This window comes from Oncorhynchus kisutch, linkage group LG25 (genome assembly GCF_002021735.2).
Source record: "Oncorhynchus kisutch isolate 150728-3 linkage group LG25, Okis_V2, whole genome shotgun sequence".
NCBI lineage: Eukaryota > Metazoa > Chordata > Actinopteri > Salmoniformes > Salmonidae > Oncorhynchus > Oncorhynchus kisutch.
The window spans coordinates 27,303,736-27,321,236 of record NC_034198.2 but is presented as its reverse complement, the minus strand read 5'-3'; the positions used below and the strand labels follow the sequence as shown (position 1 = coordinate 27,321,236).

The 17,501-nt window shown below is 44.5% G+C and overlaps 1 protein-coding gene across 5 annotated transcripts in view; it reads right to left on the bottom strand.

Moving 5' to 3' along the window:
* Positions 1-17,501, bottom strand: part of ppm1ba (protein phosphatase, Mg2+/Mn2+ dependent, 1Ba) — a 39,386-nt gene that overhangs the window by 6,907 nt on the left and 14,978 nt on the right. For all 5 annotated transcript variants that reach the window (XM_031804834.1, XM_020461164.2, XM_020461166.2 and 2 more), the window contains 2 exons: positions 5,254-6,111; positions 4,935-5,052 (listed from right to left, as the gene is read on the bottom strand). In XM_031804834.1, coding sequence (XP_031660694.1) covers positions 4,935-5,052; positions 5,254-6,096 — 961 coding nt within the window. In that variant the 5' untranslated portion in view covers positions 6,097-6,111. The remainder of the gene's footprint in view (positions 1-4,934; positions 5,053-5,253; positions 6,112-17,501) is intronic.

Below are 17,501 nucleotides of genomic sequence, written 5' to 3'. Positions count from 1 at the left end.
TTGACAGTGCATGTCAGAGCAAAAACCAAGCCACGAGGTCGAAGGAATTGTGCGTAGAGCTCCGAGACATGATTGTGTCAAGGCACAGATCTGGTGAAGGGTAACAAAACGTTTCTGCAGCATTGAAGGTCCCCGAGAACACAGTGGTCTCCATCATTCTTAAATGGAAGAAGTTGGGAACCACCAAGATTCTTCCTAGAGCTGCCACCCGGCCAAACTGAGCAATCAGGGGAGTAGAGGATTGGTCAGGGAGGTGACCAAGAACCCAATGGTCACTCTGACAGAGCTCCAGAGTTCCTCTGTGGAGATGAGAACCTTCCAGAAGGACAACCATCTCTGCAGCACTCCACCAATCAGGCCTTTATGGTAGAGTGGCCAGGCGGAAGCCACTCCTCAGGAAAAGGCACATGACAGCCCGCTTGGAGTTTAACAAAAGGCACTTAAAGGACTCTCAAACCATAAGAAACAAGGTTCTCTGTTCTGATGAAACCAAGATGGAACTCTTTGGCCTGAATGCCAAGCGTCACATCTGGAAGAAACCTGGCACCATCCCTACGGTGAAGCATGGTGGTGGCAGCATCATGCTGTGGGGATGTTTTCAGCGGCAGGGACAGGAAGACTAGTCAGGTTTGAGGGAAAGTACAGAGAGATCCTTGATGAAAACCTGCTCCAGAGCGCTCAGGACCTCTGACTGGGGTGAAGGTTCATCTTCAAACAAGACAGCGACCCTAAGCACACAGCCAAGACAAGACAGGAGTGGCTTCAGGACAAGTCTCTGAATGTCCTTGAGTGGCCCAGACAGAGCTCAGACCTGAACCTGATCTAACATCGCTGGAGAGAGATGAAAACAGCTGGGCAGCGACGCTCCCCATCCAACCTGACAGAGCTTGAGAGGATCTGCAGAGAATTATGGGAGAAACTCCCCAAATACAGGTGTGCCAAGCTTGTAGCGTGATACCCCAGAAGACTCAAGGCTGCGTTAACAAAGTACTGAGTAAAAGGGTCTAAACACTTATGTAAATGTGATATTTCTAAAAACACATTTTTACTTTGGATTATTGGGTATTCTGTGTAGATTGATGACAAGAAAAACATGAAGCAATTTTAAGTCAAGGGGTCTGAATACTTTCAGAATGCACTGTATTCTAAGCCATTTGAGAAAAATCTATAGAAATATATCTTGGGAAACGGCCGTGCTTTTGGAAAATGAATAGACACTCCAGTAAACAAAACCAAACATAAACATCTGTCTTGTCCAGGACCGGAGTCTACACAGACCGGGGCGCTGTAGCCAATCAGAGCTACAGTAGGCCTTTATACAAATAAGCCATTTGCCACAAGGACCTGCCATCATTCCCTTTGAACTGGATTGTGTGTTTACAGGCAGTTGCAACAGTGTGACTTTAGATCATTAGAACGCATTTGTCAAATGCCACAAAATACACCTGAATGGATTTCTGCAAATATGTTAACACCACAGGAGTCCGCTTACACTTCGGAACGTTACAGTCCTATTGATCAAACAACCATGAAAAGGTAGGCTCTTTCTCCCTCAGTTGCACCTCAACAACAACAAGATCAACAACTAATGCTAGCCAGAGCAAGATGAGCTAAAATCTAACAAAGAAACATTACATAAAACCTCTATCTTTTTCAGCCGTCAAACTTGCACTGATAAACAATGGGGAATTAGAGCCTCCTCGTCCTTCTGCAGCTTGCCTGCCAATGCATGTTTGTCCCAACCAAGCACCCAAGCTAACTGGCTAAACTTGGCAGGCTTGCTAGCGAGATACAGTACCGGTCAAAAGTTTGGACACACTTACTCATTAAAGGGTTTTTCTTTACTTTTACTATTTTCTACATTGTAGAATAATAGTGAAGACATCAACACTATGAAAAAACACATATGGAATCATGTAGTAACCAAAAAAATTGTTAAATAAGTAAATGTTATATGAGATTATTCAAAGAAGCCACCCTTTGCCTTGATGACAGCTTTGCACACTCTTGGCATTCTCTTCAAGTATAACTTTTGTATGACTGAAGCCTTTAGTGTGAGGTCTAACGCTTTAATATTTAGTCATTTCTGCACTCCGAATTCAGATAAGTAAATAAGTAGGCCCGTTTATTTTGGTCAGGTTTGCCGTTCAAAATCAAATTGAATATTTCTTTCTCATAAACTCGGATATGACTGAAGAGTTTTTCAACAAACAGACATGTATTTTCCTTTCCATGGTAGCAAGATCTTATCTATTTTTGCTAACTTTCTATGAAAATGAAGTGAAATTATTTATTTATTTCGGGATATACCGAGTATGTCCACGTCACCAGACCATTTTCCAATACATATTATAAACTCAGCAAAAAAAGAAACGTCCTCTCACTGTCAACTGCCTTTATTTTCAGCAAACTTAACGTGTAAATATTTGTATGAACATAAGATTCAACAACTGAGACATAAACTGAACAAGTTCCACAGACATGTGACTAACAGAAATTGAATAATGTGTCCCTGAACAAAGGGGGGAGGGGGGTCAATAACAGTCAGTATCTGGTGTGGCCACCAGCTACATTAAGTACTGCAGTGCATCTCCTCCTCATGGACTGGACCATATTTGCCCATTTTGCTGTGAGATGTTACCCCACTCTTCCACCAAGGCACCTGCAAGTTCCCAGACACTTCTGGGGGGGGATGGCCCTAGCCTTCACCCTCCGATCCAACAGGTCCCAGACGTGCTCAATGGGATTGAGATCCGGGCTCTTCGATGGCCATGGCAGAACACTGACATTCCTGTCTTGCAGGAAATCACGCAAAGAAAGAGCAGTATGGCTGGTGGCATTGTCATGCTGGAGGGTCATGTCAGGATGAGCCTGCAGGAAGGATGTCTTCCCTGTAACGCACAGTGTTGAGATTGCCTGCAATGACAACAGCTCAGTCCGATGATGCTGTGACACACCTCCCCAGACCATGACGGACCCTCCACCTCCAAGTTGATCCCGCTCCAGAGTACAGGCCTCGGTGTAACGCTCATTCCTTCAACGATAAACACGAATCCAGCCATCACCCCTGGTGAGACAAAACCTCCACTAGTCAGTGAAGAGCACTTTTTTTCAGTCCTGTCTGGTCCAGCGACAGTGGGTTTGTGCCCATAGGAGACATTGTTGCTGGTGATGTCCGGTGAGGACCTGCCTTACAACAGGCCTACAAGCCCTCAGTCCAGGCTCTCTCAGCCTATTGCAGACAGTCTGAGCACTGATGGAAGGATTGTGTGTTCCTGGTATAACTCGGGCAGTTGTTGTTGCAATCCTGTACCTGTCCCGCAGGTGTGATGTTTGGATGTACCGATCCTGTGCAGGTGTTGGTACACGTGGTCAGCTGTCCGTCCTGTCTCCCTGTAGCGCTGTCTTAGGCGTCTCACAGTACGGACATTGCAATTTATTGCCTTGGCCACATCTGCAGTCCTCATGCCTCCTTGCAGCATACCTAAGGCATGTTCACGCAGATGAGCAGGTACCCTGGGCATCTTTCTTTTGGTGTTTTTCAGAGTCAGTAGAAAGGCCTCTTTAGTGTCCTACGTTTTCATAACTGTGACCTTAATTGCCTACCGTCTGTAAGCTGTTAGTGTCTTAACGACTGTTCCACAGGTGCATGTTAATTAATTGTTTATGGTTCATTGAACAAGCATGGGAAACAGTGTTTAAACCCTTTACAATGAAGATCTGTGTAGTTATTTGGATTTTTACAAATTATCTTTGTAAAACAGGGCCCCCTTTTTTTTGCTGAGTTTAGTACGTATATCATAATTTGGTTGTAATCCAGAGAGGCTAGAAAAAGTATCTAGATCCTCTATGAGGCTGGAGGGATCCAAAATGTGGATTTAAAAGAAAACAATCATCAGCGTGCAATGACACCTTAGCATACCAAGGCAATTGACTGGTAGATATAAGTTGAAACGTCTTTCCTACTTTACCGGCTATTGATGTCATTCTTCTGTGAGCTGCTCCATAAAATAACCAGTTGAGAACTGCACACTCTTGCTGTCTGCGTATGATATTCTGCTGAAACTAGGTTGTGTGTGCAGCGTACAGGTGAATATGTTTCACGTGCTTTGCAATTGTGTAGGCTACTTTGTGAGTGATTTCTCTATTGTACTACATAATCGATAAGTCGTATACCTCAACTACACTATTTTGATACGCATCAGTAGAGATTAAGTAGTGAGTATAAGCAATGCCCACTGAAAAAAAAGTGGGTATACGGTTTATACCTTTGTATACCCTCCTCTACACCACTGGCCCTTTGTGTTTTACAAGAAGTGCACTCTCCTACATGAGTTCGCTGGTATTATGATAGACTGAAGGTCTATAGGTTCACCTCTGTACTAACCTGTCTATAATAGATATAAAGGCTGTTAAGATACTGTATTTATGTTTTAAGAAAGGAGTGGATATATTTGGCCTGGCGAAGCAGTGAGTGAATGTAAACTGATAATTATGTTTTTTACTCCGCTGGTCTCGGGAAGAAATTACAAGTCTTCACTGTCCGAAACAGAGTCAAGACGGAGTACAAATGTATCCAACACCGAGACAAGAATGAGACACCCAATATGCGGTCTCGAGACCGGACTCGAGAACTACAATACTGATTGGAATTGTGTCCCGGATGGGAGTGTAATACATTTAGACTGGGGCTGCGGTCTTCTCCCGTGTGTGTACACTCCTTCACTTCCCCACATGGATTTAAAAGCAAGTCTGAAATATGCTGTAAACTCCCTCCAATCCTAAATCTATGCTTTTTAAAGCCGTAAAGGGGAGGAAACGAGTGCACAGTTGTAGAGAATGGTACTACAGAATGATACTAGAGAATGGGACGGCAGCCTGGATGAAGACAACAGGATGGAGGGGAAGGGAGTCATGTGTACAATCATTCTCACCTTCCACGCGAGACTCCAGGAACTTATCCAGCTCTGTATCTTTCTTCACCGCCTCCTCTGACACTTTAGGGCAGTTTGGCAAACACACCAACACAACACTCATGTTATCCCGACTTCCCTGTGGTGGAGGGGGGAGAGGGATGGAGAGAGAATCATTACATGTGGGGGGCTCTTAACGCTGATGCCAAAACTAGAGAAAGAGCTTCCAAATTAACCTCCTTAATTAGTGCAACAAAACACGCTACACAATCATTTACATTTCTACATGTTAAAACACACATACGGACATACACAAACACCCACACTAGCCTCACTGTACCTTGTGCAGGCAGGTGTCCAGCACCTGGTTGCAGACCTTCTCCAGGTCGTGGGACACCTCCAGACGGGACTTGACAAACTCGCACAGCTCCTCGTTGCTCATCACGTCCCAGATACCGTCGCAGGCCAGCACCACAAACTCGTCCTCTGGGGCCCTCTCAATCTCAAACACCTCGGGCTCTGGGGACACCAGCTGCTCCGTGGCACCCCTCCCATCCACACACTTGTAGTCGTAGTCTCCCAGGGCCCGGGACACGGCCAGGGAACCATTCACCCTCTGGATCATTACAGAACCACCTGCGTTCTGGATCCTCTCTTTCTCCCGTGGGTTGCAGGGCTTGTGGTCAAGCGTGGAGAAGCAGACGTGCGCATTGCGGTAGAGCACGGCCCGTGAGTCACCACAGTTGATGAAGTAGAGGTGCTCTGGCGAGAGCAGTACGGCCACGGCTGTCGAGCCGCTGCGGTCCATGCCGTTACGCAGGTCTGAGAAGTTCCTCATGTGCTCGTCGATGTTCAGGAAACCGGTGCGGATCCCCGTCTTGACCACATCCACGGTGGGGGCTGGGGTGACACCTTCAGGGCCCGGGGAACCCATGCTGTGGGTGATGATGTGCCCCAGCAGGTGTTTAGAGGCATAGTTAGCCACGCGGGAGCCGGCGTGGCCGTCATAGACAGCGAAGAAGGACCAGTCATCCAGGCCATGGGGTAGACCCACCGTAGCGGTGTGGGCGTCCTCCATCTCCACCCGCCATCCCTGCATGCTACTCAGGCCATAGCGGAGGTTGTTGCCCTCACCGTGGGCATTGTGCTTCTCCGTCTTGGGCTTGTCCAGGAACGCCCCCATGGCTTAGGCCACCACCTGGGGACAGGAGAAGAGGAGGAGAAAGGGGGAGGGAATGATGAGACTGGTTAGTTTGCAAAAATATTAACACATAATTCATTTCACTTCTGAGATGGGCCTATCCAAACAGAGCAACTGAAAACAGATTGTATTAAATTCATGTTGATAAAAGTTAAATGGCAACAGTAAGTGAAAGACGAAAACACCACTATAGGATTTAACAGTTTATTTCCTGATGCCTCTCACATTGCATCTGCTGTGGTGTCTACGGAGAATGTCTATTCAGAACAGAACACGTCTTTATAGCAACCAACAACTAAACCCACACAATGAGATTACAACACATTGACTTGGTTGGCATTGATGCCAGACTGCATTCAATGTTACTCTCAGTATTACATTTAAATTAAATAAAAAATGAATGAGGAAAAGTCCGAAATATATCCTTATCATGTAGAAATCTGATTTCTATATGGAACAAAAATAAACATGCAACAATTTAAGATTTTACTGAGTTACAGTTCATAAGGAAATCAGTCCGTTGAAATAAATTCACTAGGCCCTAATCTATGGATTCCACGTGACTGGGAATACAGATTTGTTGGTCACAGAAAACTTTTTTTAAAGGTAGGGGACTGGATCAGAAAACCAGTCAGTATCTGACGTGACTTCCATTTGCCTCAATGCAGCGCAAAATCTCCTGCCATAGAGTTGACCAGGCTGTTGATTGTGGTCTGTGGAATGTTGTCCCCCTCCTCTTCAATGGCTGTGAGAAGTTGCTGGATATTGGCGGGAACTGGAACACGCTGATGTTCACGTCGATTCGGAGCATCCCAAACTTGCTCAATGGATGACATGTCTGGTGAGCATGCAGGCCATGGAAGAACTGCGCCATTTTCAGCTTCCAGGAATTGTGTACAGATCCTTGTGACATGGGTCGTGCATTATCATGCTGAAACATGAAGTGATGGCGGCGGACGAATGGCACGACAATGGGCCTCAGGATCTCGTCACAGTAACTCTGTGCATTCAAATTGCTATTGATAAAATATGATAGTGTGAAAAGGAAAAACATCCTGCACCTTGAAAGACTTGGAGAACGTGAATCCACCATTAGACGTCAAGATATCACCTCACCAGATCAGAGACACTTTATAGAACAACATTCTATTAATGAACTGAGTTGCGATGATATCTAAAAAGTTAATCCACCACGTAAAGTTGGTGACTATGACAACAGCATTTTTCAAAGAGAAGCCATGTGGATATATCAATTCAATTGTGTATCTCCACACGGTTTAAACAAAAAACAAGATCTAACCTCCTTCCTATAAGCCACATTTAGGCTGTTATACAAGAACACTGTCCATATCAGATTTTACCTATCATTTATGGGTTGGCCCCACGTTTATGAACGGCTTCGCTTGATGTCCTCTCTCGTGAATTGATATGATGTATTTAGTTGAGCGGACACCTGGGGTGGTTGATTCGTAAATTTCTCTTTGTGCCCGCTCCCATATCCTATAATTCTGTATTTCTGTTTGAGTCATTTGCATACAGGTAGGCCAGAAAAGCCACATGCCTGATTGGCAGGTGAGTAGCAACCCTGATTAGAACCACCTGCTGCTCATCTGTTGTCCTTAATAAATTCTGTTTTGAATTCAAATAAAAATTGTACCTACACACTGAAGTTGGGTATGTAATAGGACTGTGAATTGCCAGGGAACTCACAGTATTATCATGATAATGGTACCAATACAATATATATTGCAATTCTCACAATGTATTGCGATGGGCTCCCGAGTGGCACAGTGGTCTAAGGCACTGCATCTCAGTGCTAGAGGCATCACTGCAGACACCCTGGTTCGATTCCAGGCTGTATCACAACCGGCCGTGATTAAGAGTCCCATAGGGTGGTGCACAATTGGCCCAGCGACGTCCGGGTTTGGCCGGTGTAGGTCGTCATAGTAAATAACAATTTGTTCTTAACGGACTTGTCTAGTTAAATATAAATAAATAAAGATGCGACATCAATTTTATTTGACGATTCGATGTTCCAAACATATTGCACATCATATGTCTGCTGCAGAGGGACAAGAGAGAGTCATGAGAAAACACGTCTTAATCAGTCATGGAAATAACTGCTGAAAACAAATGGTCTCAGATACAACCAACTAGCGCAAAAAAATATATGCGATTGTCAAAACGATTCTGTTTTGGAGGCAACAATGTTGTTGGAGGGGCAACAAAGCCAAACTATCTAAATCCTTCCATCTGAATTAGAGGACCATAGCAGTGCCTCCAATCGTAGTTTTGCCTGAATGTTCTTTTCAGAAGACTAGCCATTATGCCTGTCAGGAGAGTAGGCCATCTTTGACTGGACCTGCATTACTGTGGGCATACAGCAGCAGTTCCAGGTCTCTACCACTACAATATAGTGTAGACCCATTGTTGTAAAAAACATATGGTCCTCTCTCCAAGTTAGTGATATCCAGAGACAGTCACTCCAAGATTATGAATGGAGCAGCCTTCCTTCCAAAATTATGTATAAGCTAGGCTTAAGAGGTCAGACGCACAAGAAAACTGATGGCCGAGAGGTAATTAGCAAAGTGGCAGGTGGTTCCTTCTCTTGCTAGAAAACAAAAAAAGACACCGCCTGCTGGGTACCTAACTGGTAGCGTCGAGCCGGCCGTTTCTACATGTAGAATCGGCCTGCCCAACAGTGGCCGACAACTTGACTTAAGGAAAATCAGAGAGCAAGGACCGCCGCGAGAGGGGAGCCGAAAGGAGTGACAACAAAAAGGTTAAGGCACTTTTCCCTGTGTAATTCACCCCATTTTCATCAGAATTGTTCTAACTAAAACAAAGCTGCCTAATACATATTTTTCTGGAACAAGTCTATACATCTAGCTATGGAGTTGAGCTCTTAAAGAAGCTTTTTTGTTAGATTTGATAAATGTGCACTTGCTCATTAGTTAGCTAGCTAATGTTAGCTTGCCAACTGAGCCAGGCAGTCACAAACAAACTTCATTTGAAATTAATGGGCTGGTAAGTGCAAAAAATGCACACAGCACTAAATGTTTTAGCAAGCTAGCTATCTAGCAAGATGATAATTCAGTCTCCATTATCCTATACTGCCAGTGCCAGTTCACTTGCTAGCTAAAGTTAGCTAAACGGTTAGTATCACCATTTGCCAGTTAGCACAACATAGTTAGCTAGCTACAACATTGTTAACTAGCTAACTAGTTGTGGCCATCTGACTGATATAAACATGGGCTTACTAAAAATTATTGCTAGCTAGCAAAAATATTAGCACAGCTTGCTAGTTAGCGAACAATGGCTATCTACACATTTAGAAAGCAGGCACAAGTCAAACATAGCTTAAGAAAGAAACGTTACTGCCACCTTCTGGTCTGGAGTATTTTAACGAGGCTGATGAACTGTGCTATGTGATCAACAGAAAAAGTACTCCCGACATCCTGGGCAAAGGTGCCAAGTATCTCTCAGCTGTCAGTATCCTTGGTGTATCTGAGGCTGAAATAAAAACTTGTCACCCACTGCAGAAGACGGGTTATTCTACTCACACGGGTAGAAGAACATTATGTTCACAAATGGCATTGCATACTTGAGCGTAAGCTAGGCTACTAGTTCCCCTACACAGTAACACACCTACTTTACTACTATATACTACTATTACATTTATAACAATCAATTTATAACATTTTTGGCATACGTTTTTCAGGATCTTTTTGTTGTTATTCTGTCTCTCACTGTTCAAATAAACCTACCATTAAAATGATAGACTGATAATTTCTTTGTCAGTGGGCAAATGTACAAAATCAGCAGGGGATCAAATACTTTTTTCCCCTCACTGTACCAGTTTAATAACAAGCAGTACAATGTCAAAAAAAATAGGCTATATGAGCGAGTACAGTTCCAGTCAGCATGATAGTGTGAAAAAGGGTATTAGTTGAGTTGAGTGGGCAAGGCTGAGCCAATTCTAGCCTGTCCTGTCTGTGGTCTGTCCTATGGTGTCACAGAGGGAGCACCGTGCCCGTCTGTGGTCTGTCCTATGGTGTCACAGAGGGAGCACCGTGCCCATCCTGTCTGTGGTCTGTCCTATGGTGTCACAAAGGGAGCAGTATGCCTGTCCTGTCTGTGGTCTGTCCTATGGTGTCACAAAGAGCACCGTGCCTGTCCTGTCTGTGGTCTGTCCTATGGTGTCACCGAGGGAGCACCGTGCCTGTCTGTCTGTGGTCTGTCCTATGGTGTCACAGAGGGAGCACCGTGCCTGTCTGTGTCCACAACGCCTCACTAACACAAGGCTATTAATACCACAGGGTTTGGGTTACACTCCACACTCATGTCCCCTTCACCCAGTGTACCGACAGACAGGCCCAGAGGAAGACACTTACTGCAACATCCCCGGTCCCCCAGCAGAGCCGTGTGCCAAGGCAGAGACATTAACCCTGGAGCTGGGGTACCTAGGGAGGAGACTGTGACTGGCTTAGAAATTACATCACTGACACTGTAGTTAAAAAAGCAACAGTTATGTTCAAGGTAGCTCAGAGCCCTCCCTCAACCTCCCTGTATTACCTAACTCCAAGAGGGGTGCCACGTGCAAGAGGCACATTCAAGGTATTCTGTTTGTATAGCAGCTATGACCTGCTTGTCCAACACCTTTTTTTTTTTACTATGAATTGTGGCTTTTCCCAATTCTTCTTCCAGGCTCACAGAATAACACCTGCTAGGGCCTCCCGGGTGGCGCAGTGGTCTAAGGCACCAGAGACTCTGGGTTCGAGCCCAGGCTCTGTCACAGCCGGCCGCGACCGGGAGGTCCATGGGGCGACGCACAATTGGCCTAGCGTCGTCAGGGTTAGGGATGGTTTGGCCGGTAGGGATATCCTTGTCTCATCGCGCACTAGCGACTCCTGTGGTGGGCCGGGCGCAGTGCGCGCTAACCAGGTCGCCAAGTACAAGGTGTTTCCTCCGACACATTGGTGCGGCTGGCTTACGGGTTGGATGCGCGCTGTGTTAAAACTTCTTGGCGCACCCATCCCGTTAGCGGGATCATTTTCGTCAACATCCGCTGAATTGCAGAGCACCAAATTCAAATTAAATTACTAAAAATATTTAATTTTCATGAAATCACAAGTGCAATATAGCAAAACACAGCGAAGCTTGTTGTTAATCCACCTGGCATGTCAGATTTCAAAAAAGCTTTTAGGCGAAAGCTATCCAAGCGTTTATGTTAGGACATCTCTCTCAGACAAAACATTACAAACAGCTAGCAGCCAAGTTGATTGGTCATGAAAGTCAGAAAAGCAATAAAAATGAATCGCTTACTTTTGATGATCTTCGGATGTTTGCACTCACGAGACTCCCAGTTACACAATAAATGTTCCTTTTGTTCCATAAAGATTATTTTTATATCCAAAATACCTCCATTTGGTTGGCGCGTTATGTTCAGAAATCCACAGGCACGAGCTGTCACGACGGGGTAGACGAAAATTCCAAATAGTATCCGTAAAGTTCGTAGAAACATGTCAAACGTTTTTTAGAATTAATCCTCAGCTTGTTTTTACAACAAATAATCTATAATATTTCAACAAGACCGTAGCTTTTTCAATAGCAGTGAGAGAGAAAATGTCTGCTCCAAGCTGCTCACGAATGCAAAACTCTGCTGGCACCCAGCCATCCAATGACGCGATGTGATCTTTCTCGCTCATTTTTCTGAATAAAAGCCTGAAAATATGTCTAAAGACTGTTCACACCATGTGGAAGCCATAGGAAAAGGAATCTGGTTGATATCCCTTTAAATGGAGGGAAGGCATGCAATGGAAAAACAGCACTTCCTGGTTGGATTTTCCTGGTTGGATTTTCCTCTGGTTTTTGCCTGCAATATCAGTTCTGTTAGACTCAGACAATATTTTTACAGTTTAGTGTTTTCTATCCTAATCTGACAATTATATGCATATTCTAGATTCTGGGCATGAGAAATAGGCAGTTTCATTTGGGTATGTTTTTCATCCAAACATCAAAATACTGCCACCTACATTCAAGAGGATAAGAAGCAGTGCGGCTTGGTTGGGTTGTGTTTCGGAGGACGCGTGGCTTTTGGCCTTCGTCTCTCCTGCACCGGCAACGTCGTCCCCATAATGACTGTACATACATATCTCAAAGAGAAGCCATGGATTACAGGCAACATCTGCCAAGAGCTAAAGGCTAGAGCTGCCGCTTCAAGGAGCAGGACACTAATCAGGACGCTTGTAATAAATCCCACTAGGACCTCCAACGAGCCATTAAACAGGCAAAGCGTCAATACAGGACTATGATCGAATCCTAACATGCCAGCTCTGAAGCACGTCAGATGTGGCAGGTCTTGCATACTAACATGGATTACAAAGTGAAACCCAGCCGCGAGCCCCCTAGTGACGCAAGCCTACCAGACAATCTAAATGCACTCTATGATCGTTTCGAGGCAAGCAACACTGAATTATGCATGAGAGCACCAAATGTTCCAGAAAATCACGCTCTCCATAGACGATGTGAGAAAGACCTTTAAGCAAGAGCCAGATGGATTACCAGGACTCGTACTAAGGGCATGCGCTGACAAGTTTCTTGTTAACAAACTATAGTTTTGGCAAGTCGGTTAGGACATCTACTTTGTGCATGACAAGTAATTTTTCCAACAATTGTTTAGACAGATTATTTCACTTATAACCTACTGTATCACAATTCCAGTGGGTCTGAAATTTACATACACTAAGTTGACTGTGCTTTTAAACAGCTTGAAAATTCCAGAAAATGATGTCATTGCTTTAGAAGCTTCTGATAGGCTAATTGACATTATTTGAGTCAATTGAAGGTGTACCTGTGGATGCATTTCAAGGCCTACCTTCAAACTCAGTGCCTCCTTGCTTGACATCATGGGAAAACCAAAAGAAATCAGCCAAGACCTCAGAAGAAAAATTGTAGACCTCTACAAGTATGGTTCATCCTTGGGAGCAATTTCCAAGCGCCTGAAGGTACCCCGTTCATCTGTACAAACAATAGTACGCAAGTATAAACACCATGGGACCACGCAGCCGTCATACCGCTCAGGAAGCAGACGCGTTCTGTCTCCTAGAGAAGAACGTATTTTGGTGCGAAAAGTGCAAATCAATCCCGGAACAACAGCAAAGGACCTTGTGAAGATGCTGGAGGAAACAGGTACAAAAGTATCTATATCCACAGCAAAACTAGTCCTATATAAACATAACCTGAAAGGCCGCTCAGCAAGGAAGAAGCCACTGCTCCAAAACTGCCATAAAAAAGCCAGACTACGGTTTGCAACTGCACATGGGGACGAAGATCGTACTTTTTGGAGAAATGTCCTCTGGTCTGATGAAACAAAAATAAAACTGTTTGGCCATGATGACCATCGTTATGTTTGAAGGAAAAAGGGGGAGGCTTGCAAGCCAAAGAACACCATCCCAACCGTGAAGCACGAGGGTGGCAGCATCATGTTGTGGGGGTGCTTTGCTGCAGGAGGGACTGGTGCACTTCACAAAATAGATGGCATCATGAGGGATGAAGCAACATCCCAGTCAGGAAGTTAAAGCTTGGTCGCAAATGGGTCTTCCAAATGGACAATGACCCCAAGCATACTTCCAAAGTGGTGGCAAAATGGCTTAAGGACAACAAAGTCAAGGTATTGGAGTGGCCATCACAAAGCCCTGATCTCAATCCTATAGAACATTTGTTAGCAGAACTGAAAAAACGTGTGCGAGCAAGGAGGCCTACAAACCTGATTTAGTTACACCAGCTCTGTCAGGAGGAATTGGCCAAAATTCACCCAACTTATTGTGGGAAGCTTGTGGAAGGCTACCTGAAACGTTTGACCCAAGTTAAACAATTTAAAGGCAATGCTACCAAGTACTAATTGAGTGTATGTAAACTTCTGACCCACTGGGAATGTGATGAAAGAAATAAAAGCTGAAATAAATCACTCTAATATTATTCTGACATTTCACCTTCTTAAAATAAAAGTGGTGATCTTAACTGACCTAAGACAGGTCATTTTTACTATGATTAAATGTCAGGAATTGTGAAAAAGAGTTTAAATGTATTTGGCTAAGGTGTATGTAAACTTCCGAATGACCTCGTACCTTTGCAGACTTGGTAATGGTATCCTGTGTATATAGCTAAGTTTTCATTACTCATTGTGTATTATTATTGTGTTATTACTTTTATTTTATTTTAATTCTCTGCGTTGTTGGAAAGGGCTCGTAAGAAAGCTACACCTGTTCTTTACGAAGCATGTGACGAAAAAATTGGATTTGATAACCCAGCTCTGCTCATTGCTTATGGATGTGTGTGTGTGCGAGTATGAGAAGGTGTATGTGTGTGTGTGGTGTGACAAACACCAAACACACACTGCTTAATCAGGCAATGTCAAGGGGAGGAAGTGAGCGACGGTGTTGTCCGTTTGAAGTGTGTTTCTTTGACGACGGGCATCGCAGGGACAAAACGGTTGGGCTTTACAAACCTCTGATGTCTGGGGCCAGCAGCACAGGGCTTTGTTCCACAGCAAACACCCACTCTGACTTTCATCCTCTCATGTTTGTCCATTTATAGCTTGTTCTTTTTTTTCCTGGTTGTTACGGCAATGACAACAAAGCCTCAAGCCCTGTTGAATCAGAGCAGTGAATAGGGTCACTGATATAATACTCTAATATAGATTACTATTACTCTCCAATCAGCCTTTGCTTGCACAGCAGATAGACTGGATACAGTTACAAGACTAATGCAAACAGGCTGTACTGTACTGTAAATGGCTGCAAACAGCACTCTACAGTGCGGCCATTTAACTCACATATGCACCTAAAAATGTTGCTGTGCGACCTGGAATTTTTATTTAGGAGCACCAGTGCGCCACCATTTTTTAAAGGATTCTAGCTTTATTAATTTTTATATTTTGCATTGTGCTCCTACATTTCTGTGCGCGCCTACATTTTTCAACAACAAAAAAAAGGTCAGCATTGAGCTCTGCTGCAAGGCATCCTTGAAACATGTAAGCTCAAATCAGACAAGAACAGCCTACTATCTCAAAAAGTAGATCATACTGTCCTGATTAAGTTATTCATGTGTATAAATTGAAAGCTGTTCCCATACTACAAGATGTTTCCTTTCTCTCGCTCTCCCACACAATACTAGAGAAAGCCCTTCAGTGGCACTGCAGTGATGTAACCACACAACTGCTTCAGCTCTGGGGCTGATGTCATGTGTTCCATCTCTATGGTTACAGGGCTTGGAGTGGCAGCCAAGTGGTTTCGACAGAGAGCTCCAGCAGTGCTGCATAGCAAACCCCTGACCATGCACTGTTCCTTTGCTGAAATGACAGGAGTGTTGTGGAAATAAACAACACACACACACACACTTCAGTCGTCACCCTATCTCCCCCTGAATCCTCGTGTTTAAGTGTAAGCCAGTGTATTTCAACAACAACAACAAGTGTAAGGTAATAACACCTCTCAGCTTGGATTCATGTCCCACCTCCCCCAAACATATTAAAACAGCTCTCAGTGAGTCACCTGGATATCAATCATTTAATCACAGCACTGTTTAATTTAATTTAATTAATCACAACACGTTCAATTAAATGTCCCCAGGAATATAAGGAATAGCCTGCTCGGTGGGATTTATTACCAAAGATGGGTTTTTAGATTCAGATATACCTCTTTTCCTTAGGGCAATTCCTACAGTGATGAGCGCTGCCACTGAAGAGTTGATTTAATCTCCTAGGCATCAGTCAGTCAATCATTAGGTCAGAGTCAGTCAGTCAGTGAGGGCAGGGTATTGGCAGAGCGGGCCCAGCTGCCGCTCAGCAGAGCCGTGATCTCTTAGTGTACACGCCCGCTCTTTATTTCATTGCTGGGTAGATGGGGCTTGGCCCCCGGGGCTGGGCTATGGCAGGGTGAGTCAGACTTGGGCTGGCTACAGCACAGGGAGACCCAGAACTGAGGACCTGCTGAGGGATTTGGACTGGGTTTGGGTGCTGAGAGGACCTTTCATAGGATTATGAAGTCATGATGCAAAATAAGTATTCTCATCCTCTTCTATACACACCAATACTGAACTCCGCATTTGTTGACTGTATTCTGCATATGTGACAAATAAATGTTGATTTGTCCCTTTCATTCCCATTACCACACTCTAATCCGAGCCCATTCATATGCTCATCACATCCCCACCAGGGTCATGCAGATCTAAGCGTTAGCTAGCAGCCAGACAGCATCTCACTGGTGACTTCAGTTCAGTTCTATACCATATTAAAAAATGGGCCATGCCAGGGGGAATCCATTCTAAATAAAAGATAAACAGAGGCGTTTCCAAGCTACTCAGAGATCCCCTCTTTAAAGCCTGCATGGCATCATCCAGACCAGCTGTCCCATGAACACCATGTGATAAGATGGTGAGGGTATCCCATAACAGGACAAGGCCACAAGTGACCGCCATGCAGCCCCAGACCACACCCACCCCCCAGGGGCAGGCAGCCACTCGAAGGGTGCCAAGATACAGAGAAGTGCCTCATAATTAACAATGCCCCCAAGTTATGTCATGCTACACTGCTATTTTCATGATACTCAGTGGCTTATTGTAGTCTTCAAAGTAGATATTGTCCATGTCCCTCAAATAGAGGTGTAATTAAATCACATTTAATTTCTCTGTATAGAATTTCAACAAAATTGATTTGAAATTGATATCCCGGACTTTGTGTTTGAGCTGCGGTCCATTGTCCATGACTTTCTGGTCCCTCTCCAAGAGGTAGAGTTCCAGTCCATGTCCTTGGTACAGGCCCATCTCACAGCCTGTGGACTGGGGTAGTCTAGACCAGACATAGAACAGAACGTAGACCTGGAATTGTTTATCCCCTCTCTGTCAGTAGTATGGATTCTCGCTGGACTACTGGAATTGTTTATCCCCACTCTGTCAGTAGTATGGATTCTCACTGGACTACTGAGAGACATTCTAAATTCACAGCATGTGGGACAGCTCAATCCCCTACTATTTCCTTTCATAACATCACATCTGTGTTGTTTTCCTGCACCCAGCCAACACAGACACACACACACACAGCCAACACAAAGACAGATTACACACCCTTGTGACCTTGACGGCAGACCTCCTCCCTGGTTCTCCAGGAACCTTTAAGAAGGACCAGCTTTAAAATGTCCACTTCCTCACTCTAACTGGGAGAAGCAAAATTATCTGGCCAGGGGGACTTCAGAGTGTCTTTTAACAAGGTAACTAGATTTGGTGATCTACTCATTGGATCCATGCAGTGCCAAATTAGCCTCTGAACAGTGGCCGGCCCAAAGGGAGGGATGCATGGCACTGCTCTTCTCTAGCTCTCATGGGGGGAA